This window comes from Schistocerca americana, chromosome 2 (assembly GCF_021461395.2).
Source record: "Schistocerca americana isolate TAMUIC-IGC-003095 chromosome 2, iqSchAmer2.1, whole genome shotgun sequence".
Taxonomy (NCBI): Eukaryota; Metazoa; Arthropoda; class Insecta; order Orthoptera; family Acrididae; genus Schistocerca; species Schistocerca americana.
Genome location: NC_060120.1, coordinates 250,806,126 through 250,822,155, shown reverse-complemented (window position 1 = coordinate 250,822,155; position 16,030 = coordinate 250,806,126). Strand labels below are relative to the sequence as shown.

Sequence of the window (16,030 nt, the reverse complement as noted above, 5' to 3'; positions counted from 1 at the left end):
AACACCTACGTGAAACCATGTCCAGACGTCGTGGGTTTGGACAGCCATCACTATTACAAACGTCGGACATCGTAGGCTGGATAAACTGGTAAAACAGAAAAAGCGGCAGACACTGGCGGAATGAACATCAGACTTTAATGCTGGGCAGAGTGCAAGTGTGTGTGAACACACAGTGTACCGAACACTCCTAATGATGGGCCTCCGCAGCTGACAATCCATGGATGTGCCAATGTTAACACCACGACATTGGCAACTACGACTGCAGTGGGCATGTGAACATCGGCACTAGACGTCGACACAGTACAGCTGGCACGTTGCATGGTCTGATGAATCCCCATAGCTTCATCATGCTGATTGGAGGGTGCGAATCGTTGTCTTCCAGGGGAATAACTCCTAGACACCTGTACTGCGGGATGGAGGCAAGCTGGCAACGGTTCCGTTACGCTCTGTGGAACATTCATGTGGGCAACTATAGCTCTAGTGGAGCTCAAGCAAGGCACCATGATGGCCATGGAGTATCGTACACTGGTCGCAGACCACGTACACCCCTTCATGATAGTAAAGTTACCCAACAGCAGTGGCATTTTTCAACAAGATAATACGCCATATCATGGCCAGGAGCGCGATGGAGTGGTTCAAGGAACACAGTGGCGAGTTCCAATTGAGGTGCTGGCGCCTCCCCCCCCTCCCCCCCCCCGTAGATCTGAATATGATCGAACACAACTGGGCTGTGATTGAATGAGGTGTCAGATCTCATCTCCCCCTCCCCGGAATTAATGGGAATTAGGTGACTTAAGTATGCAGATGCGGTGCCAACTCCCTCCAGTGACTTACCAATGGCCCATTGCTTCCCTGCCACAATGCATCGTGCGTTATTGGCGCCAAAGATGTACATACCGACTATTAGGTGTATGGTTCAAATGGCTCTAAGCACTATGGGGCTTAACATCTGAGGTCATCAGTCCCCTAGACTTAGAACTACTTAAACCTAACTAACCTAATGACATCACACACATCCATGCCCGATCAGGATTCGAACCTGCGACCGTAGCAGCCGAGTGGTTCCGGACTGAAGTGCCTAGAACCGCTCGACCACAGCTGCCGGCTAGGTGTTTGGCCATAATGTTCTGGCTGATCAGTGTAAACGCAGTTTTTGGTGGTAGATTTTAGAAAGAGGATGGAAGATAAGAACTTAACATCCATGGACGTCGATGTCATTCGCGGTGTAGTGTATCAAAAAGTACGGAAGAGTGGGAGTGAGCTGCAACAGAGCCAGCCATAGGCACGCAAGGGTCTTATGATTTGCGAAGAAAAACATGCCTGGCAGGTGTTGCAAAGCAGAGCCAACTGGGTGTTGTATAGCAACATCCAGCACTGTAATATGCTAGCAGAAGAATGGAAGCCTTTCCTCACTTGCCATCATGGGAGTGTATAGAGTATGTGCCTTAAGCCCTAAACGAATACTCTGGAGTATGTAAATACTCAGCCATTTGTGTACTAAAATATTACCCTCTCAGTATCACAGCCGCCACCGCGAGCTTGACACCAGAAGAGAAATCCCAGAATGCAGTGCAGGATCTCCTAACCTGGGACGGGGCAGCCTGCTCTGAGTCACGATAGCAGCCATTGCCAGAGCAGAGAGCTGCCCTGCCCACTCGATGGAGGAAGGTCACGGCCACCTCTGCGGCATCGTCAGCTGCGCTGCCATACTGCCATGGTCGCAGATGGAGACGTCACTGACAGCAGCATTGGAGTGACGTCACACTCGGCCCCGTTCTTCGCATTGTCAGCAATGCTGGACGTACATTGTTTAAAATGAGACACAATTGGACGCCTCCACCAACCTGTTCTTCATGTACTAAGGCAAAGGGCTGGAATAAAGAGGTTAATTGCACAAATATACTGCAGTCCTGATGTCTCGTTTCACTCTCCGCAAGTGGCAATCCGTGGATCATCTATTAGTAGCGAAACATGCTACTATTCATCTACTGTCAATGGTCCCAGACTGGTAAGCAGTACTAAATCAGAGGAATGAGGTGTTCGTAAAATACTTCCTTAGAGGCTTAATAACATTTCCTTGCGATTCTTGAAACGAATCCAATCTGAAGACTACTTATGGAGATGTCTAAACCAATAACGTAAAAAGCGTGAATGGCTGACTCTGAAAATTAAAACTATTTGAACAAATATGGCACTCATCGTCGTCCAAAACTGACAAGGTGTTGCACTTCATGCAATTTGTCCTTAGATTCCTGCAGAGGAAAGTCTCATTCAGCAAAATGGCCATGATATGAGAACAGTTTTTTTATAACTTATGCGTTAGTAAACAGATCAACAACTGACGACGAGAACAAGGAAGAAATCAAAGTAGCAAGCCATTTAACACATTTTTGATGCAGATGAGGAAATAATTCTGTAAATGTTATTGAAAGTGGAGACCTAATTCTTTATTATAGACAACAAAAAGTGTTGCATCTCAGTTCCCTGCTTCCTAACTGAGAAGAAAATGAAGTAGTTCACAACCTAATTTTATTTAAAAAATGGAAGTACAGACATTAAAAATGTAATTCATTTTCAGAACGATACATACCTTTTTCTTATTAAAAACTTTGTCCCTGCATAATTTTAGACACACTTTATGTACGTGATAATATGCACGAAAGAAATGTCCAATGTTCTCGCTAGAACCTCACATCAGTACTTCTAATTTACTGAACTAAACTGAAGAGCCAAAGAAACTGATACGCCTGCCTACTATCATGCAGGGCCCCCGCGAGACACAAAAGTGCCTACACACGACATGGCATGGACTCGACTAACGTCTGAGTAGTGCTGGAGGAAATTGACACCGTGAATCCCTGTAGGACTGTCCCTAAATCCGTAAGAGTACGAGGTGGTTGAAATTTCCCATCCCAGATATGCCCAATAACGTCCATGTCTGAGGAGTCTGATGACCAGCGGAAGTGTTTAAACTCAGGAGAGAGTTCCTAGAGCAACTCTGTAGCACTTCTGGACGTGTGGGGTGTCGCATTGTCCTACTGGAATTGCCCAAGTCCGTCGGAATGCACGGTGGACGTGAATGGATGCAGTTGATCAGACGGGGTGCTTACGTACGTGTCACCTGTCAGTCATATCTAGACGTATCAGCGCCCCCATATCACTCCGGCTGCACAGGCCCCACACCATTACAGAGCCTCCACCAGCTTGCACACTCCCCTGTTGATATGCAGGGTTCAAGGACTCACGAGATTGTCTCCACAGCCGTACACGTCCATCCGCTCAATACTATTTGAAGCAAGACTTGTCCGATCAGGTAACACTTCCAGTCATCAAGAGTCCAATTTCTGCGTCGAAGAGCCCAGGTGAGGCGTAAAGCTTTGTGTAGTGTGCTCATCAAGGGTACATGGGCATTCAATGCTTCGTGTGCTGACACTTGATGGCCCAGTATTTAAATCTAGAGCAATTTGCGGAAGGGTTGCACTTCTATCACGTTCAATGATCCTCTTCAGTTGTCGTTGGTCCCGTTCTTGCCGGATCTCTTTCCGGCAGCAGCGATTGTGTTTTGATGTTTTACTGGATTCCTGATGTTTACGGTACACTCTTGAAATGGTCGTACCGGAAAATCCCCACTTCTTAGCTACCTCTGAGATGCTGTGTCCCATCGCTCGTGCGCCGACTATAACACCACGTCCACACTCACTTGAATCTTGATAACTTGCCATTGGAGCAGCAGTAACCGTCTAACAACTGCGCCAGACACTTGTATTATACAGGCTTTGTCGACCGCAGCCGCGTATTCTACCTCTTTACATCTCTATTTGAATACGCATGCCTATACCTATTTCTTTGGCGCTTCAGTGTAGAATGCCACTATCTTGCCCATTAACATACGTTATCCTTCACTGAAACTGAATCATAAGTGACAGTATGGGAAACAGGAAACGCAAATAAACTTACAATGACTCCAGCAACCTGTAAATAAACGTATTCCCGTTATAACAAAAACGATTTTCAGATGAACTGAGAAACACTTTCCTAATGTTCTGTTACAGGATGCCTGTCATGCACCACTGTGCTGTGGTATATCACTTTCCTGGGCTGTGGAGTCAACTACATGATCAGGAGCAACATCAACATCGCTATAGTCTCCATGGTGAAGAAACAATCGTCAGACGGGAGTGCAGTGGTCAGCGAATGCTACCAACCTGATTTCAACATAACCAGCAACTACACGCTTAACAAGAGCCTTCCTCACGTCGAGCTAATCGACGAAGATGATGAGGTAACTGTTTTACGAGCAGTAATGAAAACTGACTATAAGAAATCGGAGCGGGAGTTACTCTAAAATTGGCTTCCATCTGTTGTTCGCCTCCTCACGATATGTAAATCCAAACTTCAATAATTCACCACTCCAGTCCTAAGAATCTTTAGGATCACTAAGTCAGCTGACTGATAACATTTTACAATTGAGACCATGTCATAAGATCTTTTACGTCGGTTGTTAATAAATGAAGAAACACCGGATCACCATCTTTTATTGATGACTACTGGTCGTTTACCATGCAGATCATCTTCGGATCTAATGTGGAACACGGAAATTACGAAAGTTTAACATTATAAACAATACCATCAGAGGTAGCATAATAAACATCAAAACATCTTGCAACCCACACATTCCCGCCACCGCAAGGAGCAGTTTAACAGTGGTGCGAACGACGTAAAACTAAGGTAAAGACACACAAATATTGTATTAGGTAAACATGCTTTTTAATTTTAACGAAGTTTCAATTTTTTTTAGCATTTTTATTTTATGACAGAAGAATCTTTTGACTGTGCACAAGTCAAGTGACCAGAAAACTACTTCCCCACTGCGTCTTTGTATTTTCTTACGTACTTTTACTTTGAGAGCACCATCGACTCTGCAACGAGTACAGCCTCTATTTCCTCAAGAAGTAACTGTACAACGGATGTTGATGGCTGATGGGTACTTTGCACGAGTATTTATTCACTTTGTGTCTTAATTACATGGTCCTTTCACACTATTATGACCAGCGCTATGTTCGACGTCAACGTGCAGTAAATACTCACAGGCGGCGGGTGGCAGCACTGGAAGTGTAGGGTACATAAAGTGTGCTGGGGATGCCGAAAACAGTTCAGTCATTGGCGTAATGAGGAAACGGAGCGATTTATCTGACGTCGAAAAGGGCATGATCATTGGTTTTTAGACTAATAGTGGAAGCATTTCCGAAACGGCTAAATTTGTAAACTGTTGGGTGACGCCATGGTTAACGTATACTGTGCATGGCAAATTGGCGCTACCCAAAACCGGTGCCAAGTCAACCGCGTTATACCACAGGCCATAGATAGGGGTGCAAGACCGCTGTAGGGATGTGTACAGGCGAAAAGACGCGCAACCGTTGAGCAACTGACAGCCCAGATGAACCACGGGGTTGCCAAATGTGTCCTCGAAGTCCGTTCAGCGAACGTTGCTGTGTTCGGGCCTCCACAGCAGGCGAGTGCTTCATGTATAAAGGCTGGAATTTCCATGCTAATACAGCAACTGGACGTCCACAAAGTACCGACAGTGGCCCTTTCAAATGAATCACATTTTATGTTCTATCGGACACATGGCCATTGGCGTTTATGGCTTGAAATGTCTGAAAGCAAACTATCTGCAACAGGTGTCGGAAGGGTCCTGGCAGGAGGGAGTGTTAGTCTGGGGAATGTTTTCATGACATTTTCTGGATGATATCGTCATTTTGGAAGGCACAAAGGTTCAACCCAAGTATGTGGCCATCCTTTTCCATCCCTACATCGTTTTTCGTTGGCATGATGGCTTCTACCAGCAGGACAATGCTCACAGTGTACGTGCGTGGGTTCAAGAGCACCTGGACGTGTTTGCTGTCCTCCCCTGGCCACAAAGACTCTGGATTTAAGCCCAATTGAGAGTCCGTGAGACCACATCTATCGGGCTGTTGCTGACACGGATCCTCAACTGAGAAATCTAGCGCAGTTGCCCACAGCACTGGAGTCTACATAGCTCCCTGTCAGTACCTTCTAGAATCTCATTGACTCCTCTTGTACATATGCGCTGCAAAAGTTGGTTCTTCAGGTCTCTTACAGGTGGTCACATTTTCATTGCTCTAAAAACTCATAAATGAGCTCCTAGCAATAGAAATGCCTGCTTAAGATGCCAGTAAGGCAGGTCGATCAAAATTTGTCTGTGTTGGCAAGGTCAGTGTAGATGGAGGAGGATGGGAAAGGAGTATGTCAGTAACCTTCTCGAACGAACCATACCATCATTCACTTCACATGATTTAATGAGACATGGGAAATATAAATGAGAATGGCTGGCTTGAGTTTGAATTCCACCCATGCAAAAAACGAATCTGACTTTGAGGGGTAGGGTCTCGGTACAATTACTACTATACTTTTTATTTTCCTTTTTCGTGATCAGTCTTCTGTCTGGTTTGATATGACCCGCCACGAATTCGTCGCCCAAGCAAACCTCATCTCAAGATTAGCGTTTGCATCCTACATCCTCAGTTATTTGTTGGATATTTTCCAGTCTGTCTTCCCCATACAGTTACCTTCTACTGTGTACTCAAGTATCATGGAAATTAATCTGACATCCTAACAAATGTCCCCTCATCCTGGTCATTCTTCGTGTCAGTGTTCACTACATGTCTCCCTCGCTAATTCCGCAGGAAGCCTCATCATGTCTTGTCTTATTCATCCACCTAATTGTCAACACACTTCCACACCTCAAAAACTTATATTCTTTTATTTCCCAGTTTCCCACAGTCCGTGACTCACTTTCTTGTAGTGCTGTGTCCCAAACACACATTCTCGAGAATGTTGGAAATGTTCCTTCACAGAGAGAGCCTTCGAAGCAGTGCTAGGCGCCTGCAAGGAGACAACTGGCGCCATAGGTGTAGCAAGTGTTTGCCTACCTGCAGGTATCAAGCAATCCTTTATAATTTTTCTCTGTAAAGGCACATTTTTAAAATTCTCAATAAATGGGGGCGGGTGTTGTCAAATTGGGGAGAACTGGCGGGGGGGAGGGTGTTAGAGGGACCCTTTCCTGTTTATTCATACATGTCAGTTTCACACATGCCTGTAATCATGCCACAGGAGGGAATGAAACAGGAGCACTGAAAAATTAGTTCGTCACTTTGGCCAGTTCGTCACTTTGGCCAGTTCGTCACTTTGGCCAGTTCGTCACTTTGGCCAGTTCGTCACTTTGGCCAGTTCGTCACTTTGGCCAGTTCGTCACTTTGGCCAGTTCGTCACTTTGGCCAGTTCGTCACTTTGGCCAGTTCGTCACTTTGGCCAGTTCGTCACTTTGGCCAGTTCGTCACTTTGGCCAGTTCGTCACTTTGGCCAGTTCGTCACTTTGGCCAGTTCGTCACTTTGGCCGGTTCGTCACTTTGGCCGGTTCGTCACTTTGGCCGGTTCGTCACTTTGGCCGGTTCGTCACTTTGGCCGGTTCGTCACTTTGGCCGGTTCGTCACTTTGGCCGGTTCGTCACTTTGGCCGGTTCGTCACTTTGGCCGGTTCGTCACTTTGGCCAGTTCGTCACTTTGGCCAGCTCGTCACTTTGGCCAGCTCGTCACTACATTGAAATAACGCCTTTTTTGTTATCATTGAATGTCCGAAACTTTTCGAGATATACCAGGACACAGTCACCGTTCTTGTAAATGATCTTTAGCAGCATCGTGCGATCGTTCATGGGGACAGTCCCCCCCCCAGGGGGTCCACAACTCTTTTGTGGACACGTGCGTAGCGAGCACGGGACCCCGAGCTAATGTGGCCCTCCTTCCTTTCCGGGCTGCATACCTTCCCTTCCCGCATCCCTCCCCGTCCCCCATCTTCGCCCCCCCCCCCACCTCTGGCTCTTTCCTTCCCTTTCTCCCCCTCTGGGAGTATGGTTTGTGCCTACGTCCGGAGACGGACGCTCGAAACTGTTCCAAATTCCTTGCTTTCTACACGTGCAAGTCCTCATCCTTCCTCTGCCCTTCCCTTTTCCTTCCCTCTTCTCCTTGCCCTTTTCTCCGCTGCGGCGTTTGAGACCTTCTTTCCTTTCCCTTTCTCTTTTTTCCTCCCTGTGCGTGTCTGAAGGCCGACCCACGCACTTCCATGCGTAGCCGGTGACGGGGTAACGCGTAATTCCCCGCCCCGGGTAGACAGGTAGGACACGTACGTACCCCCTGGTAACGGCCAGGCCCAGGGAGGGGTGATTACCCGAGCTGATACCTTCCGAAAGTGCCGATTGGTCCCTCCGTCCGTTTGTCGGGAGGTGTGACCTGAGGTGTGAACAATCACCTAAGGCGGGTGTGCCCTCAGTGAGGGCCCCCACAAGGGAGGAGCGCGCCATCGGAGACGCCGGTAATCATGGGGGATTCTTCCCCAATGGTTTCCTCACCTTCTACTATGTCTGCTCACACACGTAAGTTCACTGAGTCTCAGCCACAGACGGTTCTTCCATCGTTGCCACAGTTCCTTGTTGTTTCTCGGTCTGACGAAGGTCACGACTTTTCCACGGTCAACCCTTTCATTATTCAGAAAGGTGTCGACGCAATTGCAGGTCCTGTAAAGTCTTGTTCCAGATTACGGAATGGCACCCTGTTGTTAGAAACACACAGTACCCTCCAGGCTCAAAAATTGTTGCGTACTTCTCTGCTCCACACCTTCCCTGTCCGGGTGGAACCGCACCGTACCTTAAATTCCTCGCGTGGAGTCGTTTATAGCCGCTCCCTCGATGGATTGTCTGACGAAGAAATTCAGCACTACCTGTCTGACCAGGGCGTCACGGCTGTTCATCGGGTTATGAAAAGGGTTGACTCGAACATCATTCCAACCCGCACTGTCTTCTTGACATTTGACAAAGTTCAACTCCCATCAAAACTCAAAGCAGGCTATGAGATAATTTCCGTTCGGCCTTATGTCCCAAACCCTACGCGTTGCTATCGATGTCAGCGGTTCAATCACACCAGCCAGTCCTGTTCCAATCCGGCCAAATGTGTTACGTGTGGCAAGGATGCCCATGAGGGTGCTTGTCCACCTCCATCCCCTCGCTGCCTCAACTGTATGGGTGACCACGCTGCTTCCTCTCGAGATTGCCCCGTTTTTAAGGACGAGAAGCTCATCCAGGAAATAAGAGTGAAGGAAAAGGTGTCGACCTTTGCTGCTCGAAAGTTACTCGCCAGTCGACAGCCCACTGTGCCTCAGAAAGGAAAATACAGCACTGTCCTTGCTTCTCCTCGGCCAACAAAGGAGGCGGCCACGCAGACTTGCGACCTCACCTTTAGTACCACGGTCGTCAGATCGGCCAGCGCAAAGATCGCCCGTTCAACCTCACCTCTTTCGCCTGCCCACTCTATGGCTCACCCTTCGTCGGGTTCTGCTAAATCTCGAGCCCAAAAGTCAGACGCCAAGTCTTCGAAAAAAGAGCATTCTCGTGAAGAGTTTTTACGTACCGCAACTTCACAACCATCGGTTCCTCCTTCATCTAAACATCATACTTCCAAGAAGGCTACGAAGAAACACAGTTCCTCTCCTTCTCCGCCAAGGCGTGTCCCATCTACAGCACCACCTGGCGGAAATCGCCCTCGGCCGTCTTCTGTGTCGCCGAGGCGCACTGCTGGTGGCCGGTCAACTGGCCGATCGTTGATGGCAGGAGCTGCTCCTGACCAACCTATGGATCAGGATCTTCTGCCTTCGACTGAATGCCATTCCATGCTGTCGGTCGCAAGCTCTGAGCAGTCGTTGAGTTGACAGCACCCTTGGTCACGTTCCTCCATTTTCTGTTCACCCTATGTCCATTATCCACTGGAATATCCGCGGCATTCGAGCCAATCGAGATGAATTGACGATCCTCTTACGATCCTACTCGCCGGTCATCTTCTGTCTTCAGGAAACAAAGCTGCGTCCCCATGACCGCTTTGTTCTCCCTCATTTTCAGTCCGTCCGATATGACCTCCCCTCTGTTGAAGGCACTCCAGCCCATGGAGGACTCATGATTCTGCTCCATGATACTCTTCATTATCACCCAATCCCCTTAAACAGTTCCTTCCAAGCTGTCGCCGTCCGTCTTTCCCTTTCTGGATACACGTTCTCTCTTTGTACGGTATACATTCCATCGTCCACACCAATGGCACGAGCTGATCTCCTTCATCTTCTTGATCAGCTTCCACCCCCCTATTTGCTGGTTGGGGACTTGAATGCCCACCACCCGCTTTGGGGATCTCCGCATCCTTGTCCACGTGGCTCACTATTGCTAGATGTCTTCCACCAAGCGGATCTAGTCTGCCTCAACACTGGGGTCCCCACATTTTTGTCTGCCTCCACGACAAATTTCTCATTTGGACCTTGCGGTCGGTACTGTTCCGCTAGCTCGGCGCTTCGAATGGTTCGCCCTTGATGATACACACTCGAGTGACCACTTTCCATGTGTTCTTAAACTGCAGCCTCAACTGCCATATATGCGCTCGCGACGCTGGAAGTTTGCCCAAGCCGATTGGACACTTTTTTCGTCTCTAGCGGCATTCGATGACCGTCGCTTTCCCAGCGTCGACGATGAGGTCACACATGTTACCGACGTTATTCTCACAGCTGCGGAACGTTCAATACCACGCACCTCCGAATTGCCCCGGCGTCCCCCAGTTCCTCGGTGGAACGAGGCATGCCGTGACGCAATACGTGAGCGGCGACGTGCTCTTCGCATTTTCCGTCACCATCCAACTTTGGCCAACTGTATCCGATATAAGCAGCTCCGTGCGCGATGCCGTCGCGTCATCCGCGATAGCAAGAAGGCAAGCTGGAAATTCTTTATTAGCTCATTTAACACCTTCACTCCCTCCTCGGAAGTTTGGAGTCGGCTTCGACGGTTCTCAGGCGCGCCTAGTTTCTCCCCGGTCTCTGGGCTCACTGTCGCGCATGATACCTTAGTGGACCCCGTCGCAATTTCTAACTCATTGGGTCAGCACTTTGCTGTGATTTCGAGCTCTTCAAATTACCCGCCAGCGTTTCTCCCGAAGAAACGTGCAGCGGAAGTGCGACATCTTGCTTTCTCCTCTCAAAATCATGAAAGCTACAATACTGTTTTCTCCATGCGGGAACTCCAACATGCCCTCTCTTCTTCTCGCTCCTCCGCCCCAGGACCGGATGGTATCCATGTCCAAATGTTGCTGCATTTATCAACCCATAGCCTGCGTTACCTCCTTCGCCTTTATAATCGAATTTGGACCGACAGTACCTTTCCCAGGCGGTGGCGGGAAGCTATTGTCGTTCCCGTTCCGAAACCTGGAAAGGACAAACATCTCCCCTCTAGCTATCGCCCCATTTCTCTCACGAGTAGTGTCTGTAAGGTTTTGGAGCGTATGGTGAATTACCGTTTAGCTTGGTGGCTGGAATCCCGCAGTCTTTTAACACCAGCCCAATGCGGATTCCGAAAGCATCGTTCTGCCGTTAACCATCTTGTTGCTCTCTCCACTTATATCATGAACAATTTTCTCCGGAAACGCCAAACGGTAGCAATATTTTTTGATCTGGAGAGAGCATACGATACCTGTTGGAGGACAGGCATCCTCCGCACACTGTTCTCTTGGGGCTTTCGAGGCCGGCTGCCCCTTTTTCTTCGCGAATTTATGGCAGAGCGCACATTTAGGGTGCGGGTGAACACTACTCTCTCCCGTACTTTCTCCCAAGAAAACGGGGTACCCCAGGGCTCCGTGCTGAGTGTTGTACTGTTTGCCATCGCCATTAATCCAATTATGGATTGTCTCCTTCCTGATGTCTCGGGCTCCCTCTTTGTGGACGATTTTGCGATCTACTACAGCTCTCAACGGACCAGCCTTCTTGAAAGACGTCTTCAAGGATGTCTCGATCGCCTCCACTCGTGGAGCATCGAAACCGGCTTCCGTTTCTCACCCAGTAAGACCGTTTGTGTTAATTTTTGGCGACGTAAGGAGTTTCTTCCGCCCTCCTTACGTCTAGGTCCTGTCAACCTTCCGTTTTCCGACGTCGCTAAATTCTTGGGTCTTATGTTTGACAGAAAACTGTGCTGGTCCTCCCACGTTTCCTATCTTTCGGCTCGCTGTCTGCGTTCCCTTAACACCCTCCGTGTCCTGAATGGTACCTCCTGGGGAGCGGACCGAGTGGTCCTTCTCCGCCTCTATCGCGCCTTAGTGCGCTCGAAATTGGATTATGGAAGCATAGTCTACTCCTCTGCTCGGTCGTCTATTCTTCGGCGTCTCGACTCTATCCACCACCGTGGATTACGTTTAGTGTCCGGAGCTTTTTACACCAGCCGTGTGGAAAGCCTTTATGCTGAGACTGCTGAACCTCCGCTGTCCAATCGGCGGGCAGTCCTTCTGAGTCGTTATGCTAGCCATCTGTCTTCCATGCCTGCTAATCCAGCCCATGACCTTTTTTTCGACGCCTCCTTTGATGTCGGGTATGCAGGCCGCTCCTCCTCCCTCCTTCCCCCGGGAGTCCGCTTCCGTCAACTGCTCCATTCTCTTTCCTTCCGCTTTCCTAAAACCTTCTTGACAACTTGGGGTACAGCACCGCCTTGGCTCCGTCCATGGATTGACTTGCTCAGAGACCTATGTCAATTTCCCAAGGATGGTACCCCTACACTTGTTTACCGTCGGGTATTTGCTGCTCTATGTGCACAAATGACGGAAGCCACATTTATTTACACCGATGGCTCGAAAACATCGTTAGGTGTAGGGAGTGCCTATATTGTTGGCGACACCCCACATCACTTTCGGCTTCCCGACCAGTGTTCGGTTTATACTGCGGAGCTTTACGCTGTTCTCCAGGCTGTCCACTACATCCGCCGCCATCAGCGGATACAGTACGTAATCTGCTCAGATTCTCTCAGCTCTCTCCTAAGTCTCCAAGCTCTTTACCCTGTGCACCCTCTGGTCCACCGGATTCAGGACTGTCTGCGCTTGCTCCACCTGGGGGGCGTCTCAGTGGCGTTCCTCTGGCTCCCAGGACACGCTGGTATCTGTGGGAATGAGGCGGCCGATATAGCGGCCAAGGCTGCAGTCTCTCTTCCTCGGCCAGCTATTCAGTCTCTTCCTTTTACCGATCTCCGGAGCGGTTTATGTCGCCAAGTTGCTCATTTATGGCATGCGCATTGGTCAACACTTCCCCATAATAAATTGCGGGAAGTGAAAGCCCTTCCTTGCGCTTGGACCTCTTCCTCCCGAACGCGTCGTCGGGAGGAGGTAATTTTAGCTAGACTCCGGATAGGGCACTGTCTTTTTAGCCATCGACATCTTTTAAGCGGTGATCCTCCCCCACTCTGTCCCCACTGCTCTCAGCTGTGGACGGTCAGACACCTTTTAATTGAATGCCCCTATTTTAATCCGTTACGCTCCCGTCTACAGCTATCGCCTGGTCTATCGTCGATTTTAGCAGATGACACGCGCTCAGCTGACCGCGTTCTACAGTTTATTAGTGACAGTGAAATGACATCAGTCATTTGAAGCTTTTTTTGGGGACAACCAACCCCTTTTTATAGTGGATTTTTAAGCATTCCTTCTGCCTTTAGTTTCTCAAATTTTATGACTTTGTTCCCATTGCTGCTGATTTTAAATTTCGTTTTTTTCCTGTTTCCTACGTCACGGGCTGGGCGCTAATGACCATAGAAGTTTTGCGCCCTAAAACCACAAACAAAAAAAAAAAAAAAAAAAAAAATGGGGACAGTCATGTTGGGAGTCTCGGTTGCAAACTAAGCAACAACAGTGTGCCTCACATTTGTTAGTGTGCATATGACACTTTCGGAGCCATCTATGAGTGAAACTTCCGTAAATTTTTTCTTCCATGACGTTTCCCCCTGCGTCAATAATCTGTTGTTAGAATTTGACGTAATTCTGAGCAATGGTTCTCTTTCTACAGCATTACGAAACTGGCAAAGCACTAAGAAGTTGCTGGTTCTTACCTCTGTACCTCCGTAGTATTTCTTTCCAGATAGTAAGCAGTGTGTGTACCAATTTTGGTTGAAATCGATCTAGAGGTTGAGGAGTCTTTCATCCACATTTTTGTACACATACGCAAGATATCACATCTACATTTATACTCCGCAAGCCACCCAACGGTGTGTGGCGGAGGGCACTTTACGTGCCACTGTCATTACCTCCCTTTCCTGTTCCAGTCGCATATGGTTCGCGGGAAGAACGACTTCCGGAAAGACTCCGTGCGCGCTCGAATCTCTCATATTTTACATTCGTGATCTCCTCGGGAGGTATAAGTGGGGGGGGGGGGGGGGAAGAGAGGAAGCAATATACTCGATACCTCATCCAGAAACGCTCCCTCTCTAAACCTGGACAGCAAGCTACACCGCGATGCAGAGCGCCTCTCTTGCAGAGTCTGCCACTTAAATTTGCTGAACATCTCCGTAACGCTATCACGATTACCAAATAACCCTGTGACGAAACGCGCCGCTCTTCTTTGGATCTTCTCTATCTCCTCCGTCAACCCGATCTGGTACGGATCTCACACTAATGAGCAATACTCAAGTACAGGTAGAACGAGTGTTTTGTAAACCACCTCCTTTGTTGATGGACTACATTTTCTAAGGGTTCTCTCAATAAATCTCAACCTGGCACCCGCCTTACCAACGTCCCAGGAGTGAAACATGGCGATGATTATTTGGGCAGCCATTCCGTGGACCCCGTGGTTCCTCTTCAAGTTCCCGTTACTGCCAAGGATCATGTGGTCAGTTTTGCCGATCAGGTCAGTCCCATGATATAATATCCATCCCCCAGTGGTAAAGCCGTGTTCTGCGCAAACAGGGTCCCTGTACATCCAGATTGCATCGTCCAGGACTGGTTTTTTGAGCACGAGGATGATTTGTCGTATCTTCTCTGTCCGCCACAGTCACTATATCTCTGTACTAATGAGCCTTTGTCCCTACTTTCTACAGACGAGTGAGTGATTGCTATCCATTATTCTTACCTGAACTTGAATAGCGGTATAAGAACCTTTTAAAAACTACACAGCACGTGTAATTACCCCTTCCGAGATGACTGGAAGCTGTTTTAAACGTCAATAGCTTTTCTAAATCGTATTAGCCTTTGTAATGTGATTTTTTTTTTTTTTTTTTTTGTTTTTCCATGGTTTTCTCCAACCTGTGTATGTGGTACTTTGGCAAACAAATCGTTTCACTGCTCACTGTTATCCTACGTACCGACGTAATATTTGCAAGTTCATAATTCGGCACTTCAGAAATTCGATGTTTGGTTTCCAGCCGTTAGTCAAACAGTAGGGTCGACGTCCGACATGCGAAGTAAACAAATCGTCCAACTTAATTTCACTTTTGGGCCAGCTCTCAGTCTTTGTGTATCTCATCGTGAAACATTTTGACACAACTGCGAATGGCTACCAGCACGACAAAGTTTTTCTAGCATTGACTTTAGCACTGTCCATAAGGAAGAAAAGGATGACGGCACACCAGTTCAGGGAATCGTCGAAACAGAGAAATATATCCACGAAGATCTGCTAACGAGAACATTACACCCAAGCTGGATATTAGGTCAAGTTACTCCTAACGAACACCCAAACTATTAATAAATTGTTACCATTACTTCCACAGTACGTTGAAAGTGAAAACACAGTTATTCGAGAATTATTCCAGTTTCTCAACAATTACCTACAATCATCCTGAGCTTGGGGCCTTTTTCTCCGTGTTTGCTTTAGTAAAACATACGTTTTCGGATGGGGTCCGCCTTTAGCAAAACACAATTTTGTTTTTTATCCCAAACGTGTTTCACTGCAGTTACAGCATCTTCAGTGTTCTCCAAAAAAAACTGTAACTGCAATTTTAAAAACTAGTATTTACATGTGTACGAACAGTAAAGTACATTCTTTATGCTTAACAGCCATAAAATAAAATCCCACTGAAGATTCTGCGACTGCAATGAAACATGTTTGGGATGAAAAACAAATCTGTGTTTTGCTAAAGGCGCATCTCATGAAAAACATATGTACAGGATTACTTATAACTTTAAAATTA

The 16,030-nt window shown here is 47.8% G+C and overlaps 1 protein-coding gene across 1 annotated transcript in view; it reads left to right on the top strand.

Annotated features, from left to right (window-relative positions):
* The window catches only part of LOC124596457 (sialin-like), a 172,605-nt gene that overhangs the window by 75,182 nt on the left and 81,393 nt on the right, over positions 1-16,030 (top strand). Inside the window, exon 2 of the mRNA XM_047135591.1 lies at positions 4,053-4,281. Within this exon, the coding sequence (XP_046991547.1) occupies positions 4,053-4,281 (229 nt within the window). The remainder of the gene's footprint in view (positions 1-4,052; positions 4,282-16,030) is intronic.